The 27,217-nt window shown below is 34.2% G+C and overlaps 1 protein-coding gene across 7 annotated transcripts in view; it reads left to right on the forward strand.

Moving 5' to 3' along the window:
• The window catches only part of LOC105472967 (cadherin 12), a 1,136,463-nt gene extending 1,110,512 nt beyond the window's left edge, over positions 1–25,951 (forward strand). For 6 of the 7 annotated variants that reach the window (XM_071099074.1, XM_071099075.1, XM_011726552.2 and 3 more), the window contains 4 exons: positions 6,966–7,087; positions 11,463–11,580; positions 16,351–16,602; positions 19,783–25,951. In XM_071099074.1, the coding sequence (XP_070955175.1) occupies positions 6,966–7,087; positions 11,463–11,580; positions 16,351–16,602; positions 19,783–20,282 (992 nt within the window). In that variant the 3' untranslated portion in view covers positions 20,283–25,951. The remainder of the gene's footprint in view (positions 1–6,965; positions 7,088–11,462; positions 11,581–16,350; positions 16,603–19,782) is intronic. The other variant, XM_071099076.1, reaches the window with a different exon arrangement.
• Positions 25,952–27,217: the final 1,266 nt, after the last annotated feature.

Below are 27,217 nucleotides of genomic sequence, written 5' to 3' on the forward strand. Positions count from 1 at the left end.
GAAAAACTAGCTCAGGCTATGATGATGGGAAGGGGAGTCAAACATGCCTCACGATACTCTCTTCCTCTTGGAAATCAGGCACAACTGACCAGCAATAACATTAAAACAAAGATCTTATGAATGACTAAACAGACTCTTTGTAGCAATAAGATAACAAATTTTACCCTGACTCTAGTAACATCACATGACAAGACAGATAGCCAGACCCTAAAAGGAATCAAAGTAATTTACCCCAAAATATATTTATTTGACATATTTTGAAATGGACCTGCAGTGCTCTCTCTCATGGGGGAAAATTTACATTCTGTAGATAGTTTTCTTTCCTTTTCAGGTCTTTTCCTGATCCCGGAGAGATTTAACTAAGAATCTAGTACCTTTTTGGGTCTGATAAGAGACATTTACCATCTATTGTCTCTGAAGCCTTCTATCTAGAGGCTTCATCTATATAATAAGAGCCTTGGTCTCCACAACCCCTTATCTTAACCCAGACACTCCTTTTTATTGATTCCAGGTCCTTAAATAATAACTTAACACTCTCAACCAATTGCCCATCAGAAAATCTTTGAATCCACCTTTATGGAGTCACAGAAGTGTATTGATGAATACATTATCTTTATGGATTTCCCAGATAGCTACAGATTATTTTAGACATGGAGTAATTTAATGTGCCATTTAAAAGTAACTGAACTAAAGAGAAAAGTCAAAGAAAGCCTGTATCAACCGATAGCATTCATTTATTATATCTTACTGAGTTTGCACTAGTATAATTCAGTTTTGTGGCATAAAAGGCTAAGATTCTGTTCTGGAAGCTATTGTAGTTGTAATTTAGAACACAGTCACACAATTGAATTTAAACTTTTTTTTGTAAACTTTCATTTTAGGTTCAAGGGTACGTGTGCAGATTTGTTATGTACGTAAATTGCTTTTCATGGGAGTTTGACGTGCAGATTATTCTGTCACTAGGTAATAGTTTTTTGATCCTCACCCTCTCACCACTCTCTGTCCTCAAGTAGGCCCTGATGTCTGTTATCCCTTCTTTGCGTTCATATATACTCAAAGTACCCTTACAAGGGAGAACATGTGGCATTGGGTTGTCTGTTCCTGTGTTAGTTTGCTTAGGATAATGGCCTCCACCTCCACCCAGGTTTCTGCACAGGTCATGATCTCATTCTTTCTTATGGCCCCATAGGATTCCATTATGTATATGTGCCACATTTTAAAACTCCAGTCTACCGTTGCTGGGCATTTGGGTTTATTCCATGTCTTTGCTATTGTAAATAGTGCTGCAATGAACATACACGTGCATGTGTCCTTACGGTACAACAATTTATATTTCATTGGGTATGCACCCAATAACGGGATTGCTGGATCAAAGGGTAATTCTGTTTCCAGTTCTTTGAGAAATCACAACACTGAATTTTTAACTTTTTTTTTTTTGAGATGGACTTTCGCTCTTGTCGCCCAAGCTGGAGTGCAATGGCACAATCTTGGCTCACTACTACCTCCACCTCCCGGGTTCAAGCGATTCTTCTGCCTCTCGAGTAATGGGGATTACTTACAGGTGCCCATCACCATGCCCAGCTAATTTTCGTATTTTTAGTGGGTTTCACCATGTTGGCCAGGCTGGTCTCAAACTACTGACCTCCAGTGATCCACTTGCCTTGGTCTCCCAAAGTACTGGGATTACAGGCGTGAGCCACCATGCCTGGCCGAATTTTAACTCTTACAGTTATTCCAAAGAGATGTTATTTTTAAATAAAGAAACAAAATAACTCCAGTGTATTTTAATCTAACAAGAACCTTGTGTTCATTAGTACTTTGCCATTTTCAAAACATGTTCAATTACACTTCTCATTTGGTTCTTGGAAACACATCTACTAGGTACAATTTTAAGAAGCTCTGCCTTGTCCTTTGTATGTAAAGTGGGCTTCCTCAAAGCCTGGTGGTTAGATGCGTTCTGAATGTGACTCATTGAGGATAAGTGATCATCATATATATTGGTAGATTTCAGGCATTCCATCTTCTTGCTGAGTTAGTTAATAGCTATCATAGAGCATGGAGAAACTGTGAGAAGATCTGGATTCCTGTCTTGACTCCAACAGAAATCATAGGAAAGATTATATCAATGTTTTTTCATCTATCAATAGATATCTATGCATCTATAGTTTTCAAACTTTGTAGATGAGCAGGACACTTTGTCAGATAAAATCTTACATGGAATCTCAATTGATTACATCAAGAAAATAGTGGGTAATGCTAACAGCTTCTCTTTATTCCTCATGAAACCACCTAGCACTAAGAAGAATAGCATGAGAACTGTAAGTTTATATAACACCAAAATTCTCTTTTATATTTAAAATTCATGTTTTCCAGGGTTTATCAAAGGTTGCAATGGCAGTTCCCAGTGAACTCATTTCTAAAAGAGATTTTTGATTATGAATTCTAATTATGTCACACCTAAAAATCTATCCTATATGACATGTTCTTCTGACAATGAAGCTGACATTTCTTTGGTCAAGAAGCGAGGTCTATCCTCCTTTCCTTTGAGTATGGAAGGGTAATTAATGGACTAACAAATTTGGACTTTACTGGTATATTAAGTGTATAATTGTCATTTTACATTTATCTCCTATCCCAAGAACTTGATGTATTCCTTTATTATATCTGTAAGATTTGCAGATTCACTAAGATTTTCCATCTACAAGGTCATGTCATCTTTAAGTAATAATCATTTTCTTTCTTTCTATCTGGATACCATTTAAAAATTTATATTTGGGTCTGATTTCAATGCATAAAACCCTCAAGGACAATGTTAGAAATATATGTATATATATTTCAAGAGCACATATTCTTATTCTGTGCACAGTGTTAGAATAAAAATGTCTTTTACCATGATATTAGTTTCTCATAGACATACTTTATCAGGTTGAGGAAGCTGCCTTTTACTTATTATTTCTTGAGTGTTTTTATCATGAATGGACTAGGGTTTTGTCAAATGCAAATTCCAAGTCTATTGAGATAGCCTTGTAACATTTTGTTCTTCCTTGTATTAATATGGAGATTGTTCTTGGATGTTGAATCAACCTTGTGTCCCTAGGATAAACACCCATTCATCATAATGTATTATCTGTATAACTTGCTGCTGGAATTAATTAGCTACTATTTTGTTAAGGAATATTTGTACTTAAGTTTATAAGAAACAATAGTCAGTGATTTGGGCTTTCGTGATTTTTTAAATCGGTTTTTGTATCAAGGCACATAGGATTAGGTGGTAAGTGCTTCCTCCTCTATTTCTGAAATAAACTGTAAGAAAATATTATTTGTTCCTTAAATATTTGATAGAATTCCCCAGTGAAGCCTCCCGGGCATGGGCTTTACTTGGTGAGGAGATTTTTCATTACAAGTTCATTTCTTCACTGTTTTAACTATGTTAAGATTTTCTGTTTATTCTTGAGTCAGTTTTGGTAATTTGCGTTTTGTTGGAATTTGTCAATTTCACCTATGTTAACTATGTTCTTTCATAAAGCAATTTAGCATATTCCTTTATCATTTTTTATTTCACTTATAATGATGAGAAGTAATGAATTCATCTCAGATTTTGGTAATTTATTATTTTCCCTTTTTTCTCTTAGTTTAAGCTGTATTTTAAAATATTAATAATAAAATAGGTTCTAAATCGAATTGACTCAAAATACTGTAAGATCTGACTCTGATATTATTGAAAGATAGAGAGAGGAAGATCTAACAAATCATTGTGAAGGTATAAGGGACAAACATAGAATTATTTCTTTGTTATCTAACATGAGCCTCAAATTAGTAAGTAACTATCTATTAAACATAGGCAATGTGGAACAATAATAATTAGAATTTAAATGGTTTCATTATTAGGAACTTAACATTTAATTGTGTAAGACTTTGATTATTTAATGTTTACTAGGTTCATAATTCAATTTCCTTCGTAAGTATTCAACAGTAACTAATTTCCACATGGTGTTATTTTCAAATAATTGTATAATAATACTCATGCTGAATCGAGGTTAAATGAATTTCATCATTGCTGCCCCAAATATTGATTAGATGAGTCAGTAAGAAAATAGGTCATTGCTTTTCAAAATAATTTAGTACAATATCTCTCTATATAAATTAATAATACTGTATTACTCCTATGCATTATTCATTCTTGTGAAAATTTCAATTCATATTTGAGTATAGTAGTTCTAAAACTGAGATGGTATTGCTTCTCAAACGGCCACTTAAAAATATGAGGTGACATTCTTAATGTTTAATTATGAAAAGTTTTGAAAATATATGATAGAAGAGAGAGTAATATTAGTAAACAGATGAACTTGTTACTCATTTTCAACAATGTAAACATGTTTTTTGTTATTTTATCTCTATTTGGATACTTATTTTGTATTGCCACAATGATGCCTTGTGACATTTAATCTTTAGGAATTGAGATATCCTATAGGATATCTAGTGCTCAGGGAAGTTTCACTGAACAAAACACTGTCATAGCTAAAATGCCAATAGTACTTTTGGGGAAACACTGTTAATAAAAAATTATTACAGTATTAAGAATAAGTTTGGGACCATTTACTCATAACAGATATTAGAATTTATTCTGCAGGATAGAAAATAATTTACAACTAGCAGAACAGAATTAATTTTTGATGGATAAACCAGGCCTAAATTCATTTTAATAACCTTTTCTTATAACATAAATCTCTAGGAAAACTCCTGTCCCCTGTGGAAGATATCCGATTGTCACATCAACTTAATAAAACAAAACCGTAACACTGAAAAAAAGTAAAAAAGATATTTTCCTTTTCATGTAGCTGCAGGACTCATACATTATATACCATGTAAAATAAAAAGTAGAAACTGAGTTTTACATTGCCCAGATGTTGAGTAGTTTAAGTTATTCACATTCATTGACTGAACTTTATAAAATGAATTAGTCGTCTTTTTGTAAGTAGTTATATGCTTGTCAAAGTGGTTTATTTTTTCATCTAAAGCTCAATTATGATAGAGTTTAAGAGCATGAGCTGTGGAATCAGAACAGCTGGAATCAAAACCTAGCCTTACCACTTTCAACTTATGATATTTGAGAAGTTACATTCCCATCTCTTCAGAGTTTCACATACAAAATGGAGATAAAAATAATGCCTATATCATAGTTGCTGTAAAGTCTAAGTGAGTTCATCTTTGTAATGTGCTTTTGAATATATGTACATTGCAAAGATTCTAAAGTATTAGGCATTAGGCATTGCTGTTGTTTATAATTTCCAGTTTCTTTAGAAAAGTAAACCTAGTTTAACCAACTTGTTGACTTTTATTTATATTTTATACTATGCAGATAATGAGTAGCAATAACAGAAACAGATCTTGATCATCCCCACCAAGTATAAACGGTAATAAGAGTAATGATATTTACCAAAATTTATCAAACACCTTGTAAAATACCATCTCATTTAATGCAACACCACTGTGAAGCAGGGCCTATGAAAACCGTATGTTTCATACAAGGAAACTGAGTTAAAGAAAGGTGAAATAGCTTGTGAAAAACGGGCTAAAAAGTTTCTATCAAATAAGATCATGGCTTGTGACCAATATCAATTTTTAAATAATATGTATTTTCTGAATAATTCTCCAAGATTATTAATCTACCTTTTATAAGCACACCCGGTGTTATAAGAACGAACCATTTATAAGCAATTTATGTTATCTGTGCTGGTATTGGTGCAAATAATGAATTTCACTGTCATATGTGAATATGAGAATGCTGTTAAAGCTATTGTGTCAAATGCTTGTTATGTATTTTTTAAATGAATTTTAACTAAGCAAGATATTGTATACCTTTCAAAATCAGTCATGTGGAACGATTTTGTATGCATTCTTTGAAGTATTCTAGATAGACATCTAAAATAATATTAGAAGTCTTTGGTGGCATCGCAGAAGAGTTTAACTCATAAACCAATCAATAGAGAAGGTATGATGGAATAAACATGGTCTTTGCATTTTCGTAATCCTGGGTTTGGATCTAAACTCCTCATTCATTTAGTTTTCTGCCTCTGGGCAAGAGGTCTTTCAGCAATGTGCAACAGTTTATACATCTGTAACACTTCGTAAGGTAAAATTATATATTGCACAAGTTCAAATAGGTACATTATTTTTGCTTTATTGGTTTATTTAATTATTTTCTAGTTTTATTCAGTAAATGACAGAGATCCAGATAATAATCCGTAGGTTGGGACCAAAACCTGTGACGGGATTTTGGCAGAGGCATCTTGTCAAACTGACAGTCTTTTTGATACTAGGAAGTAGGAAGAAGGAAGTTATTGCAAAAACATTTATTACTTCCTTTTTTATCACCAGCAAGTAATTTAAGGAAGTATATAGCTTTCCATAATCTGTCTCTTATTTCTACTTCCTTAGGTTTATTTTAATACTTTTCATTTATAAAGAGCCTTTTTTCTCTCTTTTTTTTTTTTTGGTTATAATTCTTCTTTTCAGGAGGAATCTTCTAGGAGGAATCATTTTGAGTGAGTCATTTAAATATGTAGATTATTCAACCAATAACGTTTTCCTTATGTGGGTACAACATAGATAATTTTTTATCTGAGGAAAAATATCACTGTTGGTAAAGATTCATTCTGTGAACTAACCCCGGTACAATAGCTTAGTCATTCTTTTAGAAAGGGCTACACTTGTTGCTAAAATATCAGTTAAATAGTTGGCCTTACTTTGATGTTGAATTCTAAGGGTTCCAACTACAAGATGATAAAAAGGTATTTTTTTTTAATCAACTTGTAGTTGGAACCCCCAGAATTTCCTAAAAGAAGAAGGATTTTTTTCATTCTGTATAAAGGCTGATTTTTTTTTTAATTTAAATACCATTTATTGTAGGAGCAATAACTGACCGTATTTTGTAATCATCTTTTATCTTTATATGTTTTTAACAGGTAACCCTTTATTAACCAGCAAAGTCAATATACTGATTAATGTCCTAGATGTAAATGAATTTCCTCCAGAAATATCTGTGCCATATGAGACAGCCGTGTGTGAAAATGCCAAGCCAGGACAGGTATCTTATAAATATTGTTTCTTGAGTGTATAAAGACCCACCATATGCATGTATGTTAAGTTATAAGTCCAGACATGAATGTATACACATATATTTATTTTTCTGAATCACACCTTTCATAAAATAAACCATAAAAGATATTAAACTCTTGTGAATTAATGATATAGATGAATGGATGTGGAGGTGATACTACATGGAGGAAGTACTGATTGCTTCGTGAAAGTTCTTTGTATAAAGGTCTACACTTGTGGATTCTGCTATGTTTTTCTATTCTCCTACTGTTGAATTTCTTTTCTTTTCAATTCTTTTTTTTTTTTCTTGATACGAAGTCTTGCTCTGTCACCCAGACTGGAGTGCAATGGCACAGTCTTGGCTCACTGCAACCTCCACTTCCTGTGTTCAAGTGATTATCCTGTCTCAGTCTCCCAAGTAGCTGGGATTATAGGCATGTGCCACCACACCCAGCTAATTGTTTGTATTTGTAATAGAGATGGGGTGTCGGGGTGTCTCCTTGTTAGCCAGGCTAGACTTGAACTCCTGACCTCAAGTGATCCACCCGCAAATTTCTTTCTTTCTTTTTTTCTTTTTCTTTTCTTTTCTTTTTTTTTAGACAGAGTCTCAGTCTGGCACCAGGCTGGAGTGCAATGGTGTGATCTCTGCTCACTGCAACCTCCGCCTCCCGGGTTCAAGTGATTCTTGTACCTCAGCCTCCCGTGTAGCTGGGACTACAGGCACCGGCCACCACGCCCGGCTAATTTTTTTGTATTTCTAGTACAGACGGGGTTTCGCCATGTTGGCCAGGATGGTCACAATTTCCTGACCTCGTGATCCACCAGCCTCTGCCTCCCAAAGTGCTGGGATTACAGGCATGAGCCACTGCGCCTAGCCCACACTCACAAATTTCTAAAGAACTTGTGACTATAAACCCAGTAAGCCAGTCACTTTAGAGTGTATTCTCCCAGTATATTTCTTATTTTGCTCACGTGCTTGTATTAGTTGCACAACAAATCTTTTAATCTAACCTGAAAATGCAAAGCTTCCCTCTCTGGTGGCCTTGAGGAGAACATCTGGGTTATTTTAAATGTCTGACTTTCATTTTTCTTATGAAGTTAATATTATTCTGTGAAGATGTAGTTGTGGGAAGATGTTATGAGGAAAGAAGATCACAAAGTTAATGAAACTGATTGTGAATGGTTTTATGTTAGGTGGTGGTAGGTTGCCGTTTTTTCTTCTTTTTTTTCCCCCCAAAGTCTTATGAATGAATAAAGGAATAATATAAAGGGAATCAGACATGGGTCAAAAATATGTTTAATCTAATACTGTGGACTTACATTCCAAATGGACAAAATGGAAAATGCATTGGTATGCTTTGGTTTATTCTATTTTTGATCAACTTTAAATAGCATAACTATTCACTTGAGTAAATTGAAGTTTTAGTTCTTGAAATAAATCTTGATATTTACAAGAGTATTTTTGTTGAAAAAAGTCATTCTTTAATCTTTAGTATCTTTTTCAATTTCCATGCTTTACATCACTTAGCGGAACCTTTGTCCCATAGTTCTAAACCTGTGATGTCTACTAGTTGTATAGATATTAAAATAAAATTAAAATTACATGAAACTAAAAACTATATTCTCATTCATACTAACCACATTTCAAGTGCTCAATATGTGGTGAGTAGATATTATTTTGGTGCCTGCAGACATAGAATATTTTCATAACCATGGAAACTTCTAGTAGACTGTGCTGCTTTACTCTTCCACTTGATAATTTGGGGACTCATTAATCTTCTAACATCATAACTCATTTTGTGATATTTTCTCAAGTAAGAAATCTGCATCCTTAATTTTGGATGGGCACAGAATGCACTTAAAATGTATCACCTTAAGTGCATACACAATTTATATGGGATGAGCCTACAGCTTTCTTTAGTTTCTGAAATCCTAGTTGCTACAAAAATATTTGGGCCCAAATAAATAACCCAATTTGGTTGTTTTGGGAATTTGAAGAGGTTCACCAAAATTCATCAAGTTAGCTATTTTCCACTTTCAGGATACCTCACTAAACAAAGACTAAAAAAACCCAGTTATTTAGCTTTTAGATGATTGAGGATATCAATGATTTCAGATCAATTAGAATTTCATTTCTAATGCTCCAAATGGAAGCCTTCGGGAATAGAGCTCCATTTAATGCTGTATGTTTGTCCAATAAATTAAAGGATTTGTTGAGTTGAGAAAAGGAAATTAGTTGAAATCAATGTTATTTTTTCATATCTGAACAAAAATTTGAAGAATATCTTGGATTCTTAGAGACTCTTATTCTAAAATATATTTCTGGGGCTTTTTGTGTCCAATTGAGCCATACTTTTCTACAAAGCATAACCCTGAAATGACCATTGAGTTTTCAGGGATTGTAATATATGAGAAATTAATTGTAATATATTGTAATATGTAAGAAATCTATATATGAGCAATGTATATATTTTCAGTTTTTGAGCCCTGCCATTCTGCCACTGGCCTAAGAACTATGCAGAGGAACTGTCTCCTCTGGATTATGCTACTATCTATTATCTGCCTATCGATCATCTACATTTCATGTATTTATTCTGAAAAAATAAGAATAGGAGGAAAGATGATGCTATGTAAATCAGTGAAGATTTATATGGGAGCTGTTTTCCTTGGGGCAGGGACTCCCAAGTGACACTTCCAGATGAGTTCCAGTCTATAACAAAGTCTTCATATCTATATGCTGTTCTTAAGGACTTTTCTTTATTCTAGAGTTATATTCTTGATAGATTTTGATGTTATACATTTAATTTAGTAAATGGTACTAGTTTATAACAGTTAGAGGCAAAATTTGACAGCCAGTCCCCAAATAATATATAGAAATTTTATCAGTGAAATAGAGTGATCTGTAGACATTGGTCTAAGTGAAGGAAAGTTGGTTTCATAGGGTCTGTGTGATGATTCACTGACTAAGTAGACACATCCCATGATTTAGACTTTGGTGCTGAATAATGAAAGCCTCCCCGTGACAATTTTAAAGCTTAAATAGAGTCTGTGTGACTAATTCACACTAAGACAAGAAATCAAAATTCATACAAGAGGACCAATTAATTTGTTAAATTAGAAATTACTAACACTGCACTTTATATCCAAGGTCCCAGTGATATCTATCTATCTATCTATCTATCTATCTATCTATCTATCTATCCATCCATCCATCCATCTATCCATCCATCCATCCACCCACCTACATACATAACTATCATCTATCTATCCATCCATCCATCCATCCATCCATCCATCCATCTACCTACCTACAAATCTATCATCTATCTATCCATGTGTGTGTGCAGATAAACAGGAACATAGATCATAGTCATAAAATTGGGTTTTAACTGAATTCTCATGCTTAATAGCATCAATGTAAGATCACGTAATGCATGCTTTACACACTGGGACCAGGATATAGTGTCTGAAATCTAGAGCCTTCCTCTTGCATATTCAAATGTAGTCTGAGAGCATGATTATCTGGCCAACACTCTGCCCTTGTCATCTCTCACATACACTTCCTGAAATTCTGTCTGATGCACAGCCATTGGATATGTTAATAAATACATGCCTCAACGCCATTTTTACTTGCTTATCTATTTAATGGATTGTAAATTTCACAGGTTGATTCTCAGAAGTTATTTTTATTCTCTGAGTATTTAAGGGCATTTCATTGAAGTACCAGGCTTTTAACTGTAAGATACACAATGTATGGGAGCAATTTAGGAAAAATTTTGTAACAGGAACGATAGTGCTTACTCTTTTAAAAATTCTTTGAAAACACAATTTGTATTCCTACCGAATGAAGAAAAACATAATGAAAGCAGATATACTGCTTTTATATCTCTCCTTCTCATCATTTTATTTATTTATGAAAATAGAACCATTGTTACAAAACATAACTCATACTAAAATTTTGCTATCACAAGGGCTTTTAGATAACCAGAGATTTTGTTTTCAGTAAGCATATTTATATTCAGGCTAGAAAGCATTTATTTGATCTAATTTAAAATGCAAGCAAGTACATTTTAATTTTACTTTGCTTATTAGTGTGAATTTTTAATGCTGGTTACCTTTTTAGTTATGCAGGTATCAATTTGAAATTAGCCCATGTTCTGTAATTGTGCCTGTCATTATTCCCTGTAAATGTTAGAAATTTCTTTATAAAAATTATGTGTAAATAATTGACCTACTGTTATTGACTCAAAAAGTGTCATTTCTGTCTACTTGCATGTTTCATTAAATACATTTAGTAGCCTGGTGTGTAAAGTCCTCTTTGAAACTGACGACCGACTTCAAGTTTAATCTCAACTCTGTTTCAGATAATTCAGATAGTCAGTGCTGCAGACCGAGATCTTTCACCTGCTGGGCAACAATTCTCCTTTAGATTATCACCTGAGGCTGCTATCAAACCAAATTTTACAGTTCGTGACTTCAGAAGTAAGTGTAACCACAGAAAAATTTACCTCTTATCATGTATCTTTGTAAAAAGGCACAAAGGGAGGAATCAATACTTTTCTTTGAAGCACTCATTTTCAGAAAATATGAAATCCTTATATGAGAAAGGCAAAATTCTATACCAAGTAGTAAATTAAATATTTAATCTATATAGACTGTCTAGTAAGGCAGGTTGCTTCCATTGTAAATGTGGACAGTCTCTCAATGAGTCAAGCAAATAAAAGAGTCTCTGAGAAATTGAATGTTTTCCCTGTTTTAAACATATCATTTGTCCCAAATGCACATTACTTATACTTACTAATAAGGAGCTCTTTAGAAACTGTTTTATTAGAATAACACAGTACAGCACAGGTTAAGAATGCAGGTATTATAAAGACATGTGGACACAAATGTTCATTGTAGCACTATTCATAATAGCAAAGACAGAATCAACCTAAATGCCCATCAACGACAGACTGGATGAAGAAAATGTTGGGTGTGTGTGTGTGTGTGTGTGTGTGTGTGTGTGTGTATGTGTGTGTATATATATATATATATATATATATATATATATATATATATATATATATATATAAATACTATGCAGCCGTGAGAAAGAATGAGATCATGTCTTTTGTAGGAACATGGATGGAGCTGGAGGCTATTATCTTTAGCAAACTAATGCAGGAACAGAAAATCAAATACTGCATGTTTTCACTTATAAGTGGGAGCTAAATGATAAGAACTTGGGAACAGGAACAAGGAAACAACAAACTCTGGAGTCTACTTGAGGAGGGAGGATGGGAGAAGGGAGAGGAGCAGAAAACATAACTACTGGGTACTGGGCTTAATACTTGGGTGATGAAATAATACATACAACAAATCCCTATGACACATGTTTACCTATGTAACAAACCTTCACGTTACCCTCAAATCTAAAATAAAGGTTAAAAAAATAAAAAATAAAAAATAAATTGAAAGAATGCAGGTATTATATTTGAAATAATATAGGTTTTCATTTCTGCTCCATTACTACCAAAATGACAGACTGTTAATGTATACAATTTTACTAAATCAAGTCAATCCCATAGTATTTTTTATTAAATAAAATCATATTTTCAAAGCCTTAACAAAATGCCTAAAACATGTTACCATCAAGATCATTTTAGCCACCACCAGTGCCATCATGGTTACACTTACACTTTTATCTATTTATTTAGAGGGAGGGGGAGACATGGTTTGCATAGTTTATAATGAGAATTTGCTACTTAAAGATGAATGGAAAGGAAGGAATGAAACTCTTTAAAAATAAATTTGTGTAAAATTTGTTTTACACATTAGTGTAAATGAAACTCTATTCATTAAAAAAAAGCCACTTAACAATTGCAGATAAATAATTCTACCTGCAAAGAATAGAAACATTACACTTTAAATGTGGACTATATCTATTATTTAACATGATAGGGAATACAACTTGTTTTAACTTTAATTTTACTTTTTAAAATTTTAGATTCAGGTGCAGGTTTGTTACATGGGTGTATTTCATGATGCTGAGGTTTGGGCTTCTAATGATCCCATTGCTGAAGTAGTGAACCTGCAACCTGATAAGCAGTTTTTTTTTAACCCTTTATCTTCTCCCTTTCTCCCCATTTTCGGCATGCCTAGTGTTAGCTGTTGCCATCTTTGTGTTCTGTGTACCCAAAGTTTAGCTCCCTTTTATAAATGAGAATACATGGTATTTCGTTTTCTGCTTCTGTATCAATGTGCTTAGGATAATGGCTTCCAGATGCATCCATGTTGCTGCAAAGTACACGATTTCATTCTTTTTTATGACTGTGAAGTATTGCATGGTGTACACTTATTCTTCTACTACCACTACTATTGCCAGCACTCCTACTGCTGCTGCTACTGCTAATGCTATTACATCTGCTACAATTACAACCATTACCAAAATAAAAAGGACACTGGATTAGAAATATTAAGGTTGAGTATTAAATGGTATCTGTGACTTTACTAGTCTGTAACCTTGGGTATTTTATGCCCTCTAAGTTTCCATATTCCGTAAAATAATCATCAAAACACCTGATTTTATAACCCGATAATAACAAGATAAATTTTTATAAACTCAATGCATATAGAACAAGTGAACAAATTATATTGAAATGGTGATGATGATGATTGAATCAGAGGATGTTTTGAAGAGATTAGTTTGCTACAATGATTAGGCAAAGAAAATCAGCCTCCACAAAATCAGAGTCTCCACATTTTATCACTGAAGGAAGTTGAGTAGGGTTTGCTGAATAAAATATGCAATGTGAGAAATGGCTGTAAGTGAAACAGCGGTCCAATCTTGAAGTTATTTATAATGAGACTGACTACATATTTTATCATAAAAACTGAAACACTTATAAAAAAGTGGGAAATATTAATAATGTTATGTCACAAGAGCACACAAAAAATAGGTCTGTCAAAGACAAACTGGACCATATGGTGACCCTATCCAGAAGCTATTTCAGGAGATAACTTAAACCAATAATGTTAGTAGTCTTTGAAAGGTTTAAGCAAGAATATAACATATTCATATTTACATTATAGAGAAATCAGCTTGGATGTAGCATATATCATAGGGAGATAAAACTAGTTCTGATGTTATTGCAGGAAATGGGTGAGAGCCTTAGATTAGGATACTGACTGTGAGGATGGAGACAAGTGGATGGAAATAGAATTGATAAGACTTCATGATAGATGCCCTAGTTTCAATATGTGTATATCATGTAATAAGACAAAATAGATTTCCAGGTCATAGGCTTCAGCAACTAGGTAGATAGTCACATCATTCACCAAACCCAAGTGTTGACTATTTTCTACAATGTATCTTTGCTGAAAGATCCACTTCAGATTAATCGTGTTAATGGGAACCAGATGATACTGCGTCATAGCAGAGTGCTTCCTCATGGACTAAACATGTACTTGTCACAAAATTTCAGGTGCCATTTATCATGTTCCTTGTTTTATAATGAGTTAGATTTGTAAGGTATTTTTAGTGAAAAGAAAGCATTTAGAGAGGAAATAAAATATAGTGTGTCTTTTTCTTCTCACTACAGATATCACAATAAATTTGTTATGGTCAATTTTCAATAAATAATAAATTGGGTTGGGTGTGGTGGCTCACGCCTGTAATCCTAACACTTTGGGAGGCCAAGGTGGATGGATCACTTGAGGTCAGAAGTTTGAGACCAGCCTGGCCAACATGGTGAAACCCCATCTCTCCTAAAAATACAAAAATTAGCTGGGTGTGGTGGTGGGCACCTGTAGTCCCAGCTATTTAGGAGGCTGAGGCAGGAGAATGCTTGGATTCCAGGAGGCAGAGGTTTCAGTGAGCCGAGATTGATCCCCTGCACTCCAGCCTGGGTGACAGAGTGAAACTCCATCTCAAAATAAATAAATAAGTTGAAAATAAACATTTTAAAAAGGGTTAGGCTGCCATTTTACACATACATTGAGTTCAAGAATACCAAATCCCTACCTCCTCCCAAGTGCAGACACACCAGACATTCTATTTCTATTAGTCATTTTCATTTCAGATTACGAACTTCACTCCTAGCCTGTTCCTTTTCCACAGACTCAAGTGTTTAACCATCAATTGCTTAATATTTAAATTTTGATTCAATTAATATCCTTTTTTCATCCCTAATCATATCCCAAAAAGTTTTCTCATCTTGGTGCTTCCTATTGCTGAAGAACCTGCCTAAATTTCAGTTGTTTAATTTAAAGTCTACCAATAGAAAAATGAAATCTGATTGAAATAGTAAACATGTTTGTGACAGACTTGCACAATTGTAACATATTGTACACTTTTCTAAAGTTATCTTACCTTATTCTCAAGTACTATGCGTAGCTATACTAAACTACATATTGATACATTTCTAAAAATAAAGCATTTCTAGGGGTTACTTTGACACACAAATGAAATATTGTTATGAATAAAACAAAATTCCTGCTTATATGTGTAGAAATAAAAGAGAAAATGCATGCAAAAGAGCACCTTCAATAGAAGTATTAATTGCATTTATATAAAAGTAGTAATTTTTATTGTCTCACATTATTACAAGTAAATATGATTTTGAATTAACCAGAATTACAATGAATTACTTTTTAAATTATATTAAAGTAGTGATTGTTGTAGTTCAAGGTGTTTACAACTTTTAATGTTTTTAACAAACCTTATTTTCCTTTCCATGTTTCTTATTCCAGCTGATGTGCAGAGTTGAAAGTATTCCCATACATACAAACATATATAACATATATTTATAAACATATAGACATATACAACATGTAGACAGAAAAATTCTTAATTTAAAATAGTCAATTGGTTTTAATATAGTTTACAGAATAGGTTCTTATGTGAAATAATTTACATTCATAGTTTAATATTTTCTATTATGCATGAAAATATTTACAAAATTACTTTTTAATGAGATTGCAATGTCAGGAACAAATTGATCAATTTAATTCACTTTCTGTCTTATAAAGTATTCCATAATCTTTCTGAACAGAAAATTTAATTCTCCTACCAGACAAGATTAATGTTTATTTTTCCTCTAATGATTATTTTGATTATATTTTGGCAGTTTTCCTAATGGGAAAAAAAAAATAAAGAAAATAAGAATCATTTTTCCTGATTCAAGAAGAGCTTCTTACTATTGAGCAGATACCAACTTGAAGATTTGAAGCTCATAGTAACCATGTTACCATAAATGTCCTGTTTTGTAGACAACACAGCTGGGATTGAAACCCGAAGAAATGGATACAGCCGCAGGCAGCAAGAGTTGTATTTCCTCCCTGTTATAATTGAAGACAGCAGCTACCCTGTCCAGAGCAGCACAAACACAATGACTATTCGAGTCTGTAGATGTGACTCTGATGGCACCATCCTGTCTTGTAATGTGGAAGCAATTTTTCTACCTGTAGGACTTAGCACTGGGGCATTGATTGCAATTCTACTATGCATTGTTATACTCTTAGGTTGGTTTCAATATTAATCACTGTTAATTTTTTCTCGCTTGGTCTCTCTTTCTTTCTTTTTTTCCCCTCTCTCTCCTCTATCTCTCTCCTCAATTTATCATGTAAACAAGCTTTTATTCAAGGACATGTCATACCTAACTTCTCAATTTGTTTTACATCCTAGTAATTGCTGCTGTCTAATAAGAGATGATATCATCTTTTTAAAAAAATATACTTGATGAACAATGGTTCTCAGATTCCAGTTAGATAAAGAAAGGAAAATAAAAGAGAGAACAGAAAGAAACAGAACATAAAGTAATCCTCAAATTTGTTTGTCTTTTCTGTCTAAACTGCCATCCAGAAGTAATTCTTCCATTTTCTTGCATCTCCTTACATCAAAATTCTAACCACTCCCACTAGAACAGAACAGAATAAAATATCTGGAAACACTCCAAAGGAAAATCATTGAAGTAAATGTATTCTATATTATCTCGGTGAGATTGAATATAAACCTATTAGGGGGTTCCCCCTTCCATCAACTCTGTTCAGTTTCTCCATTTATTAATCCAGTGCCAGATTCACAAAAGTAGAGAGAGATTTTCTATTACACCTCATTCCTTTAAAATCAAATGGCAACAGATATACAACTGGGTATTGTGGAATCAAATTATATATGCATATTTACTAATTAACCAAAAATAATCTGACAAATATGGACACCTGATTTTACCTCTAGGAAAGAAAAAAATTAATTAGTAGGATGTAAGGCACGGAGTAAGGCATTAAATGGTAGCTTGTGGAGAGCACTCCCTGAGTCAGAAGCTCATGCTGATGTGGAGGGTGAAGTTCTAGCCCAATTGGCATGGTGTAGATGTGAATTCCATATGAGAAACTTTGGTGTGCAGAGCAAAGTATTCTTTATTTCCTTATAATTCATAATAAATTATCCCGGGCATCTCTTTGTGTTAAGATAAACCTTAAGGACATATTCCAAGTAATATTTTCACATCTGAAATGTAATGAGATCATTTAGATGTTTAACATCAAATGAATTTTTTCTCTCTCATATGCCTCTTTCACTTGTAGCTGAGTCCTGGAGTATTTCTATATTGTGAAAGTTGTCAGAATCAAAATGGAGTCACTAATGTTAAGAAAATTCTGACAAATAGAGCTAGAGAAGACCATGGAGAGAGGGTTTTCACCCATATATGCCTGATAATGAAAAAAACTGTAAAAATCACGGCCCCACACAAAGGCCATCACAACCTTGTACAAAATCACTTCTGCCAGGACATCTGCCCAGCAACTGCCTGTCCAATGTTGCACTGGCATCACCCTTGTTATTAATCTTTGTAGTCAAGGATAATTATTTAAAACAATTATGTATCCTCCTCATTTTTTTCTTTAAAAACCTTTGTCTTCCTTTATCTCCCTGAACACACACATAGTTTACTGTGGCACTCACATTCTCATTGCTATACTCTATTTCCAAATAAATATATTTTATTTCAGAGAAACTCTTTCGGTTTGTTATTTGGGTCGATAGTATCAACCTAACATGGCTTTGTATGTTCAGGATGTTCTCCTTTGGCCTCTTTGGCCATCATATACTGCAGCAAGTAATCTGCTCAGGTCTCAGGTCATCCTTATCATGTACTGCCACCTGCCACTCATTTATCCGAATACTTCCTGAGCATCCACAGAGCTCCAGCACTATTCTAGGCATTGTGAGTTTTTGGTATACAGCAGTGTATATTGACACTCTTTGTCCAGCCATAAGGTCTGCGTAAAAATCCGTCTAATCTTTGACCTCCTTGACCAATGTCACACTCCTTTAGGTATACTAGCTTGTTCTCAGCCATTCTCATATCCTTTTTGGGGTGAGAAGAAGCACAGAAAGTTATGGTGCTTGGATCCCTTTTAAATGGACCTCAGACACATCCAGCTAGTTTCTTTCTCAGCCATGATGATTCTGAACTCATTTTATGTATGGGACTGCTCCATGAGGTCTGCAGTCTCTCACATACTCAGTAGAGGAACAAACAATAGTGTCCTTTGTTCTGAGAGGAGAATATAAACCCGTGGGAGGAGTGTAGGGTGCTAAACATCTCCCCAAGACCCACTGTACAGAAGCTCTACATGGATCTCCTCTCTCCTTCCAACTAGTCCATCTCTAATTTTGGAGGAAGAGAGAATACATGAAATTTTATCATTATGCATTCTTCTCTACTTTATAATTCTATGACAGGTGTCTTCCAGACTCTGCTATGGTAAACCAAACACACATTAGCTTTCACCTGTTGACACCACTATGGAGGAGAGGGGTTATTATGACAAGAAAAGCTGAGCACTGACGTTGTCACTTGTATCTGTGCATAGAAGAAATAAACACCATTGACTTAGCGGAGAGTTTTAAATCAACTGGAAGTAGAGAGAGATTTTAATTATAAAAGTACATAAATTAACAATTTTAAAACATTGTTTCAAGAAAGTAACCTGAATTCTAGGCTCTTGATTTAAAAACTGTCTCAATATGGCAGGACACAGAAATGAAATCGATGCTTTAGTTTGTAAGATTTATAAACTAAGGTCCTTATATTTTCGTTGTTTCCTTCCTTCCTTCCTTCCTTCCTTCCTTCCTTCCTTCCTTCCTTCCTTCCTTCCTTCCTTCCTTCCTTCCTTCTTTCCTTCCTTCCTTCCTTCCTTCCTTCCTTCCTTCCTTCCTTCTTTCCTTCCTTCCTTCCTTCCTCCCTCCCTCCCTCCCTTCCCTTCCCTTCCCTTCCCTTCCCTTCCCTTCCCTTCCTTCCTTCCATCTTTCCTTTTCCTCTACTTCTCTCTTTCTTATTTATTGCCTATAAAAATAATTGTCACAGTGAAGATTTGGGCTTATCGCGTAAGAAACATGAATTTCTAATTTAAAATAAGGAATGTTCCAATTGGGAAGTTAGCTATGAATGATAGTCTTATTTATAGATGATAATATTCAAGTTTTCTTGTATTAGTGCTAACAATTTTCTGTATGAGTGGAATAACTATTATTTCATGTTTTCTTTTGTCGCAACACACACTTTTACCTGACCCTAAAATACTTGGAGGCCATTAACGAAACTCAGCCACCCCTAATCATTTTTAATTTTTATGGAGAGATGAAATGTCCTATCTGCTTTCTATTCTCAAATTGCAATTTTTGTCTTGTTCCAGCCATAGTTGTACTGTATGTAGCGCTGCGAAGGCAGAAGAAAAAAGATAGCCTGATGACCTCTAAAGAAGACATCAGAGACAACGTCATCCATTACGATGATGAAGGAGGCGGGGAGGAAGATACCCAGGCTTTCGACATCGGGGCTCTGAGAAACCCAAAAGTGATTGAGGAGAACAAAATTCGCAGGGATATAAAACCAGACTCTCTCTGTTTACCTCGTCAGAGACCACCCGTGGAAGATAACACAGACATAAGGGATTTCATTCATCAAAGGCTACAGGAAAATGATGTGGACCCAACTGCTCCACCGTACGATTCACTGGCCACATATGCCTACGAAGGGACTGGGTCCGTGGCCGAGTCCCTCAGCTCTATAGACTCTCTCACCACAGAAGCTGACCAGGACTACGACTACCTGACGGACTGGGGACCCCGCTTTAAAGTCTTGGCAGACATGTTTGGCGAAGAAGAGAGTTATAACCCTGATAAAGTCACTTAAGGGAGTCGTGAAGGCTAAAATACAACCGAGAGGGGAGATTTTTAAAAAAGAAAAAGAAACACAAATATTAATAGAAATCACTCACACACACACATACACACACACACACACACACACAGACTTTCTGGGACAAGATTCCTTTGATTATCTGGTTTCTAGCAAGTTGTTAAATTAATCGTATTGTCAGTTTTGGTTTATTCTGCCAACACGAGACACATCCTATAACGTGTACTTGCTTCGTTCTGTTGTTTGGTTTTTTCACAATCACGCTGAGACAAGCTCAGGCCTATTCAATACAATTTACTGACATGACAACCTAGAACGAAGATAGCTATGTGGCATCACGGTGGAAGAGTGTTAGATTTTTCTTAATTCCACTAAAGTGCCTATTGAAACTCTTATCATTTAAAGCAGTGTACAGTGCACTCTGCTGTGATGGTATTGCAGGATTCAGAAATAAAGAGGACATAAAACAAAGACGTCCTTATGTCAAGAAGCAATAGCGACACTCTGACTCTCCTCATTCCTTTTGAGAACAAAGGAACACTTCCTGATCTCCACTGTCTTCTAATCCAAAAGGTTTTCTTTTTCTTTTTTAAACTGTATGCTAAGACGTATGTTTATCCTATCCTTTCAGAAAATTGAAATAAATATGAAAATATCAAGTTCAATATGTAAGTCCCGAATTCTGGAAACGATGTTTGATCTTAACATTAGTTCACATTAAAGCTGTTCATTAAAATGTTACTTTCTTTTCCAAAAAAAAAATCAAATTAAAAAAAAAAGAAAAGAAAAAATATTCCTCTTTATAAAGAGAGGCCTCAGGGCTCAAATTACACATTAAAATAAATATTGGTTTTGCTTAATATTGTACTGGTGTGTGGAAAATTGGTTTTAACAGTCACCAGGTTCAGCTTTTAGTCGTAGATATAATTTCAGGTTGTGTTTCTATGAAAATTCCTAGAAGAAAAAAGTGCCATTCATTTAAGCTTGGAAGGAGAAATTCATTGCACAGTTTCTCAGAGTTTCTTACAATCTAGTGATTCTTTGATGAGCAGCAAAATAAAATACATATCAAATAATCAAGGATGGATTTATAAGATGTCTAAAAATATTTGTTATACATTATTGAAAAAATAAATTGTCGAGGACTTAAAAAATTCAAACCAATGACTGAATCCTAAAATGAACACAAATTCAATTTCAGGCAGCTAATATACTTACTTTACTTATGTGGACTTCAACTTTGTGAACACCATTATCATATTGGAGCTCATAGTTGCCTCTTTGTTCGCTCATCTACAAAAATCTTAATGTAAATTATCCCTTACAAATTCCCTGTAAAGAACTTTTTAATTTGATGCAAATTTCTAAGTAATATTAGATTTTATAAGCGCATTAGTAAACTAAACTCACATACATCACTTTCAAGCAGATTGCACACTAGCTTGGAAAACATAAAAATATGCAAACTAATTATAAAATAATACATTTTCTATGAATATGATAACTGCTTAAGTGACTACTGTAATACTGACACTATATGTATGAAAAAATTGAAGTTACTTATGGGTCCATCCTGAAGATACGGTCAATATCTAGCTGGGTTTATGAAATACTTATAAATATATTTAATATTTGCAAGGTTTTGAAGCTAAAAATTCACACATGGGAAAAACAGGCAGAAGTATAGACAACACAAGAAAATCATATTCACCTTTATTCATTTATAAATGCATCCATTAAAATGATCTGACTACTCGTTATGCTGTGGCAATGGGGCCATTTGAATTCGCGTTCCCCATTTCTTTGTTGATATCTCCCAGTTCCATATTCTCATTTTCTCCCTCTCAGGAATGGCTGATGAACTTGTTTTCTTCTATCCCATCCCAATTTTACCTTTATCTATCCCTAAGAACTGCATTATAATATTGATGTAGTGTGGTAATTTACAGTATGTTTGGGAAAGTATTTACATAACATGTTTCAAAAGCTGGTGAAGCCATAACTATCCTGGAGAGAAAAATTAGGACAATTTTTGGGTTTGCCTTAGCACCATGATTTGCTATGGAGTGATGCATAACCCCTGAAGAAGCTTACCATGCAAGATTACTTCTGGTAGACAAAAAGATTCCCATCAGGAATTGCTGCATTTTGCATTTTGTAGGAAATCTAACTGCCTCTGCATGCGGTCATTTAGCAGAGGCAATGGTAGCATGGAGAAAACTTGGGAGGGGTGGGTCATTTCAAACCTCATGGCTGAGATGCTGAACAAAAATATGAAATAGGTAGGATCTTATTTTCACCAAACTGTTGAATACTTTTTAGTACGTCCGGCTTTTATTTTTGCCACACCACTGCATTTGTTTGCTAGATCTGCCATAACAAAATATCACAGACTGAGTGACTTAACAGTAACGTATTTTCTCACAGTTCTGGAGGCAAAACATCCAAGATCAAGGGGTTGGCAGGGTTGATTTCTCCTGGGAGTCACTCCTTGGCTTGCCCATGGCCACCTTCTCTCTGTGTCTTCGCACGGTAGTCCCTTTGTGCTTACTCATGTCCCAATTTCTCTTCTTATAAAATACACCAGGCTGGGCACGGTGCCTGTAATCCCAGCTTTGGGAGCCAAGGTGGGTGGATCACCTGAGGTCAGGAGTTCAAGACCAGCCTGGACAACATGGCGAAACCCTGTCTCTACCAAAAATACAAAATTTAGCTGGGCATGGTGGCAGGCGCCTGTAATCCCAGCTACTCCAGAGGGTGAGGCAGAGAGAACTGCTTAAAACCCAGGAGGCAGAGGTTGCAATAAGCTGAATTGTCACCACTGCACTCCAGCCTGGGCGATAGAGTGAGACTGTGTCTCAAAAACAAAAACATAAACAAAAAAAGACGCCAGTTATACTGTATTAGGACCCACCCATAAGAGCTCTTTTTATCTCAATTACCTTTGTAAAGGCTCTATCTCCAAATACAATCACATTGTGAGTTACTGGGGTTTAGGACTTCAACACATGATTTTTGAAGAGATGCAATTCAGCCCACATCAACCACAGAGATGTTCATCACATACTCTTTTTTACAAACTGGCTTGGTTTAAAACTCACACAAAACAAACCAAATATATGGGGAAAAAATGAATAGAAATGATTTCAGATACAACGGGACACCAGAGGAGAGATATGGGGAAAAGAGGTCTTTGGTGCTCATAAATTTAAGTATTATGGGATATCTTTTATGCTATGACATCACACTAGGCCTAATATTTCAATACTTGCAATATGTTGGGTTCTGTTTTATTTTATAATAACAAAATTACTGACCTTCGTTTAAGCATTAAGCACTATAAAATGTTTAGAACTTATATGGGGAATTTTGGCTATTAATAATAATTAAACCATAATTTTATTGCCTTGCATGTTTACTTTTATGGAAGTATATATGTATGTATTATATGTAACATGTATGTTACTTATATATATTTTAAAATGTTACATTTAATTGTGTTCAATGAAGTATTAGATCAACACATATGAGTGCAACAATGTGATATACTAGAGATAATCCAAAATTGCTTTTGTACCAAATTCTCACCAGAAATGTGAGGCAAGCTCCTTAGCCTCCCAGTGTTCTGTTTTCTTTGGCAAAATTAATTTGTTGAACTTAGTGTTGTATACATTTCCTCTAAAATGTCTTGATTCTTAAATTCTTGTTACAATCTCATGAAGTTCACTAAATCATTTAAATATTGATTACATGTAATTATGAGAATCATAGAGAACCTTAAAGCGTATTATAAATATTAGGAATCTTTGAACTATGGATTGGATTAATTATACATTAAAACTCACCACTTCTACCACGTAAGAGAGGCCAAACATTTCCTAGGTGCAAATGTCAAAATTTTTCTGCAAGATTGAAAAGCAGAGGTGTACATATGATGAGAGAAAAAAAAATGTTAAAATAATTAGGCCCAGATATTGAGCCAAACAGGATAAACAAAGGATAGGAAGAAAAAATTAGAAGGGATGTGCTATTGAATACAGAAATCCTTGGAAGAGTTTCAATAACTATTTTATTAAAAATGGGAATTCCTAAAACAAGATGTCAATATACAGGCCTTATATTTGAAGTGGTCCCTCACTTATTACTAAACCTGAACAAAGAGTTGATTAAATGTCAATAAACAGTCTGAGTTTGATTACTAAGGGAAGGGACATGTGTATGTAGTGGGAGGGGTATGTTATTTTCATAAATTACTCCTCCCTTGAATTTTTTTTTTTCTCACCAATCTGTAGTTTGTTTAGGTACACAATTCTTATTTGGAGTTATGGTCTTTTTTAATGATTCACTCAATATTTTGAAAATAGTCTCTGTCATATTTTAGCATCCAACTGAGGTGATGAGATAGCATAGTGACCATGCCATTCTTTTCGTTATGTGTGATATGGTTTTTTACATAAGGGTCTTCATAATTTTTATTCTTATTGTTATAACATTTCACATGAATGAGTCAAGAGAAGTTTTGTTCGTCATTCTCAGGACTTGGCATTCCATGACGCCTTTCAACACAGAGCTTCCGAACCTTAAGTTCTGAGAGAGTTTCTTGCAATCATTCTTTAATAATTTCCTACCCCACGTTTGGAATCTCTTCTGTCTGTGGAATTTTGAATCTTTGCTTTTTGGATGTTCTAGATTTAAGCACTGATTATCTTTTAACTGTCACTTTCTGTCTTATACTTTATCCTGTATTCATGGTGATCTTTTCATCTTTGTCTTCTAGTTCTATTGATTTTTTCTAGTGATTTTCTTTCATTTTTAATTTCAAGAGTATTTTGTTGTTCTGTTCCCTGTCTTTTTTATATTATTCTGCTCTTATTTTTAGATCACTCTTTTCTTGACTCACTCTGATGATGTTAATTGCAGCTCTTTACATTTTGTAATGCTATTTTTCCCTCTGAATTATGTTATTCAAACACAGTATGAGAAAGGGAGCTATAGACTTCCATTCTCCTTTATTCTAGTTCACCCTCATGTCTCATTCCAGTTTTCTGCCATATGATATGTCCAAATCCTGACACATCCTAGGATTGTGGTGAGAAAATAAATTCTCTACTGAGCTGCAACCCTGATTCCCTAGTCTGCAAATTTTCTGCCCAGCTTCACCCACTATTATTCTGTTAGCCTTCCAAACATTTACGCAAAATATTTGTCTGCCAATGAACTTTATGGCATATTCTTTATTTTTGTGTGGATACACACAGACTCACACACACACACACACACACAAACATGTATACGCACATATACATAACATAGAAATAATATATAGAAAGTTTTTATAATATATATTCTTTTATCTTTAAGTTATAATATCATAACTTTCTCTTAGTTTGAAAAGGACATAAAATAAGATATAATCAATCATAATGACCCCAAATCGGAAAAAGAATCCCGATCATTTTATTTTATATCCATTGTTATAAAACAATGAAGTTAATTCTAGTGTGTACGTGTATTACACAAACACATATACATATACTTATGTACGTGTTTACATGTTTATAAGTCCAATTTGCATTGTGGGCTGCCACATAAGTATTTTATTATTTATTTTCTTAAAAACCAATTGTCACGGATTTTCATAACAATAAATTTTGTTTACTGAATTTCTCAAAAGTTCTTAAACTTTATTAGGGTTTAATTGTATGTCATTTTAATCGTCCCATTTTCAAATAAAAGGAAAAAATAGAAGGCAAGAGTGCCCAAACAACTTGGGCAAAACCAGGAAATAATAAAAAACTATGGGGTAAAGCCCTTTCTTTATTTGTGAATGATTAAATAACTCAATCTCAACTTTCACTCTGATACTTTTTCCCTTGTTTTTTATAGTTTCTACACTATTGTTTGTTACACTGTAATGGCAAGGTAAATTAACATGGATCTCTGGGAATTATGGATCATACTATAATTGTTATACTTCCTTAAAAAGAAGAAATAATCTAAACATTATTTATTCTTATGTCAATATCTTACTCAAGAATCAAGAATGAAGGACACAATAGGTTGCACAGTACAGGTGAAAACTCTATTATACAATTGAAAATATTCATGTCTATATTACCAAGAATTCAATGTATTTGAAGCTGTATCATTTTGCATCTCCTTTTAAGCATTGACATTTACCATCTCAACACTACCCTGATCTTAACTTACTTGGACTTTTCAATCTATGTCTAAATTCATTTCTTTTTAGCTTCCCATAGGTGTAACTATACCTTAGCCCATATCATCACTTAAATTCCTAACCTCCAAATGGAATTTATTTAGTCTCTTCCTATCCATTTTTCTATGGATATGGTGTTTGCCATGATTAAAAATTACATGAAACATTCAGTAATTCTCTTTCTTCTCTTCTGCTCTGATGGGTTTTTTTTTTTAAGTAATAGCAATAATAGAGCTACTAATCATTGAGCATATGCTATGTAGGCAATTATGCTACAAGCATTTAAAGCTTACTTGATGAGACACATATTACCATTGTATTTATTTTACACATGAGTAAATTAGGCTTGAATAGGTGAAGTAACATGTCTGTTTAGTCACAACTAACAAGAGGCAGAGCCAGGACACTGACAGAATTATGATATGCACACTCTGCCCCTTTACCCATGAGATACAACATATTGCACTCTCCTGCCTAGCTCCTTTGTAACTGTTTAACAACCTGAAATCTGTTTCTTTGAAGTTCACTAATAACTTTATAATTTAAAAACTTCAGTGTTCCTTTCTTTCATCTCCCTGATGTTTCTGTAGAGTTAATCACACGTTCATATCTCATCTTCAAGCTTCTTCCACCTTTTTGGTCACACATTTTTTCTTTCCTCTTTTAAGGCTCCATATACCTCTCACACAGCCTACAAAAATAATCCCAC

Source organism: Macaca nemestrina, chromosome 6 (genome assembly GCF_043159975.1).
Source record: "Macaca nemestrina isolate mMacNem1 chromosome 6, mMacNem.hap1, whole genome shotgun sequence".
NCBI lineage: Eukaryota > Metazoa > Chordata > Mammalia > Primates > Cercopithecidae > Macaca > Macaca nemestrina.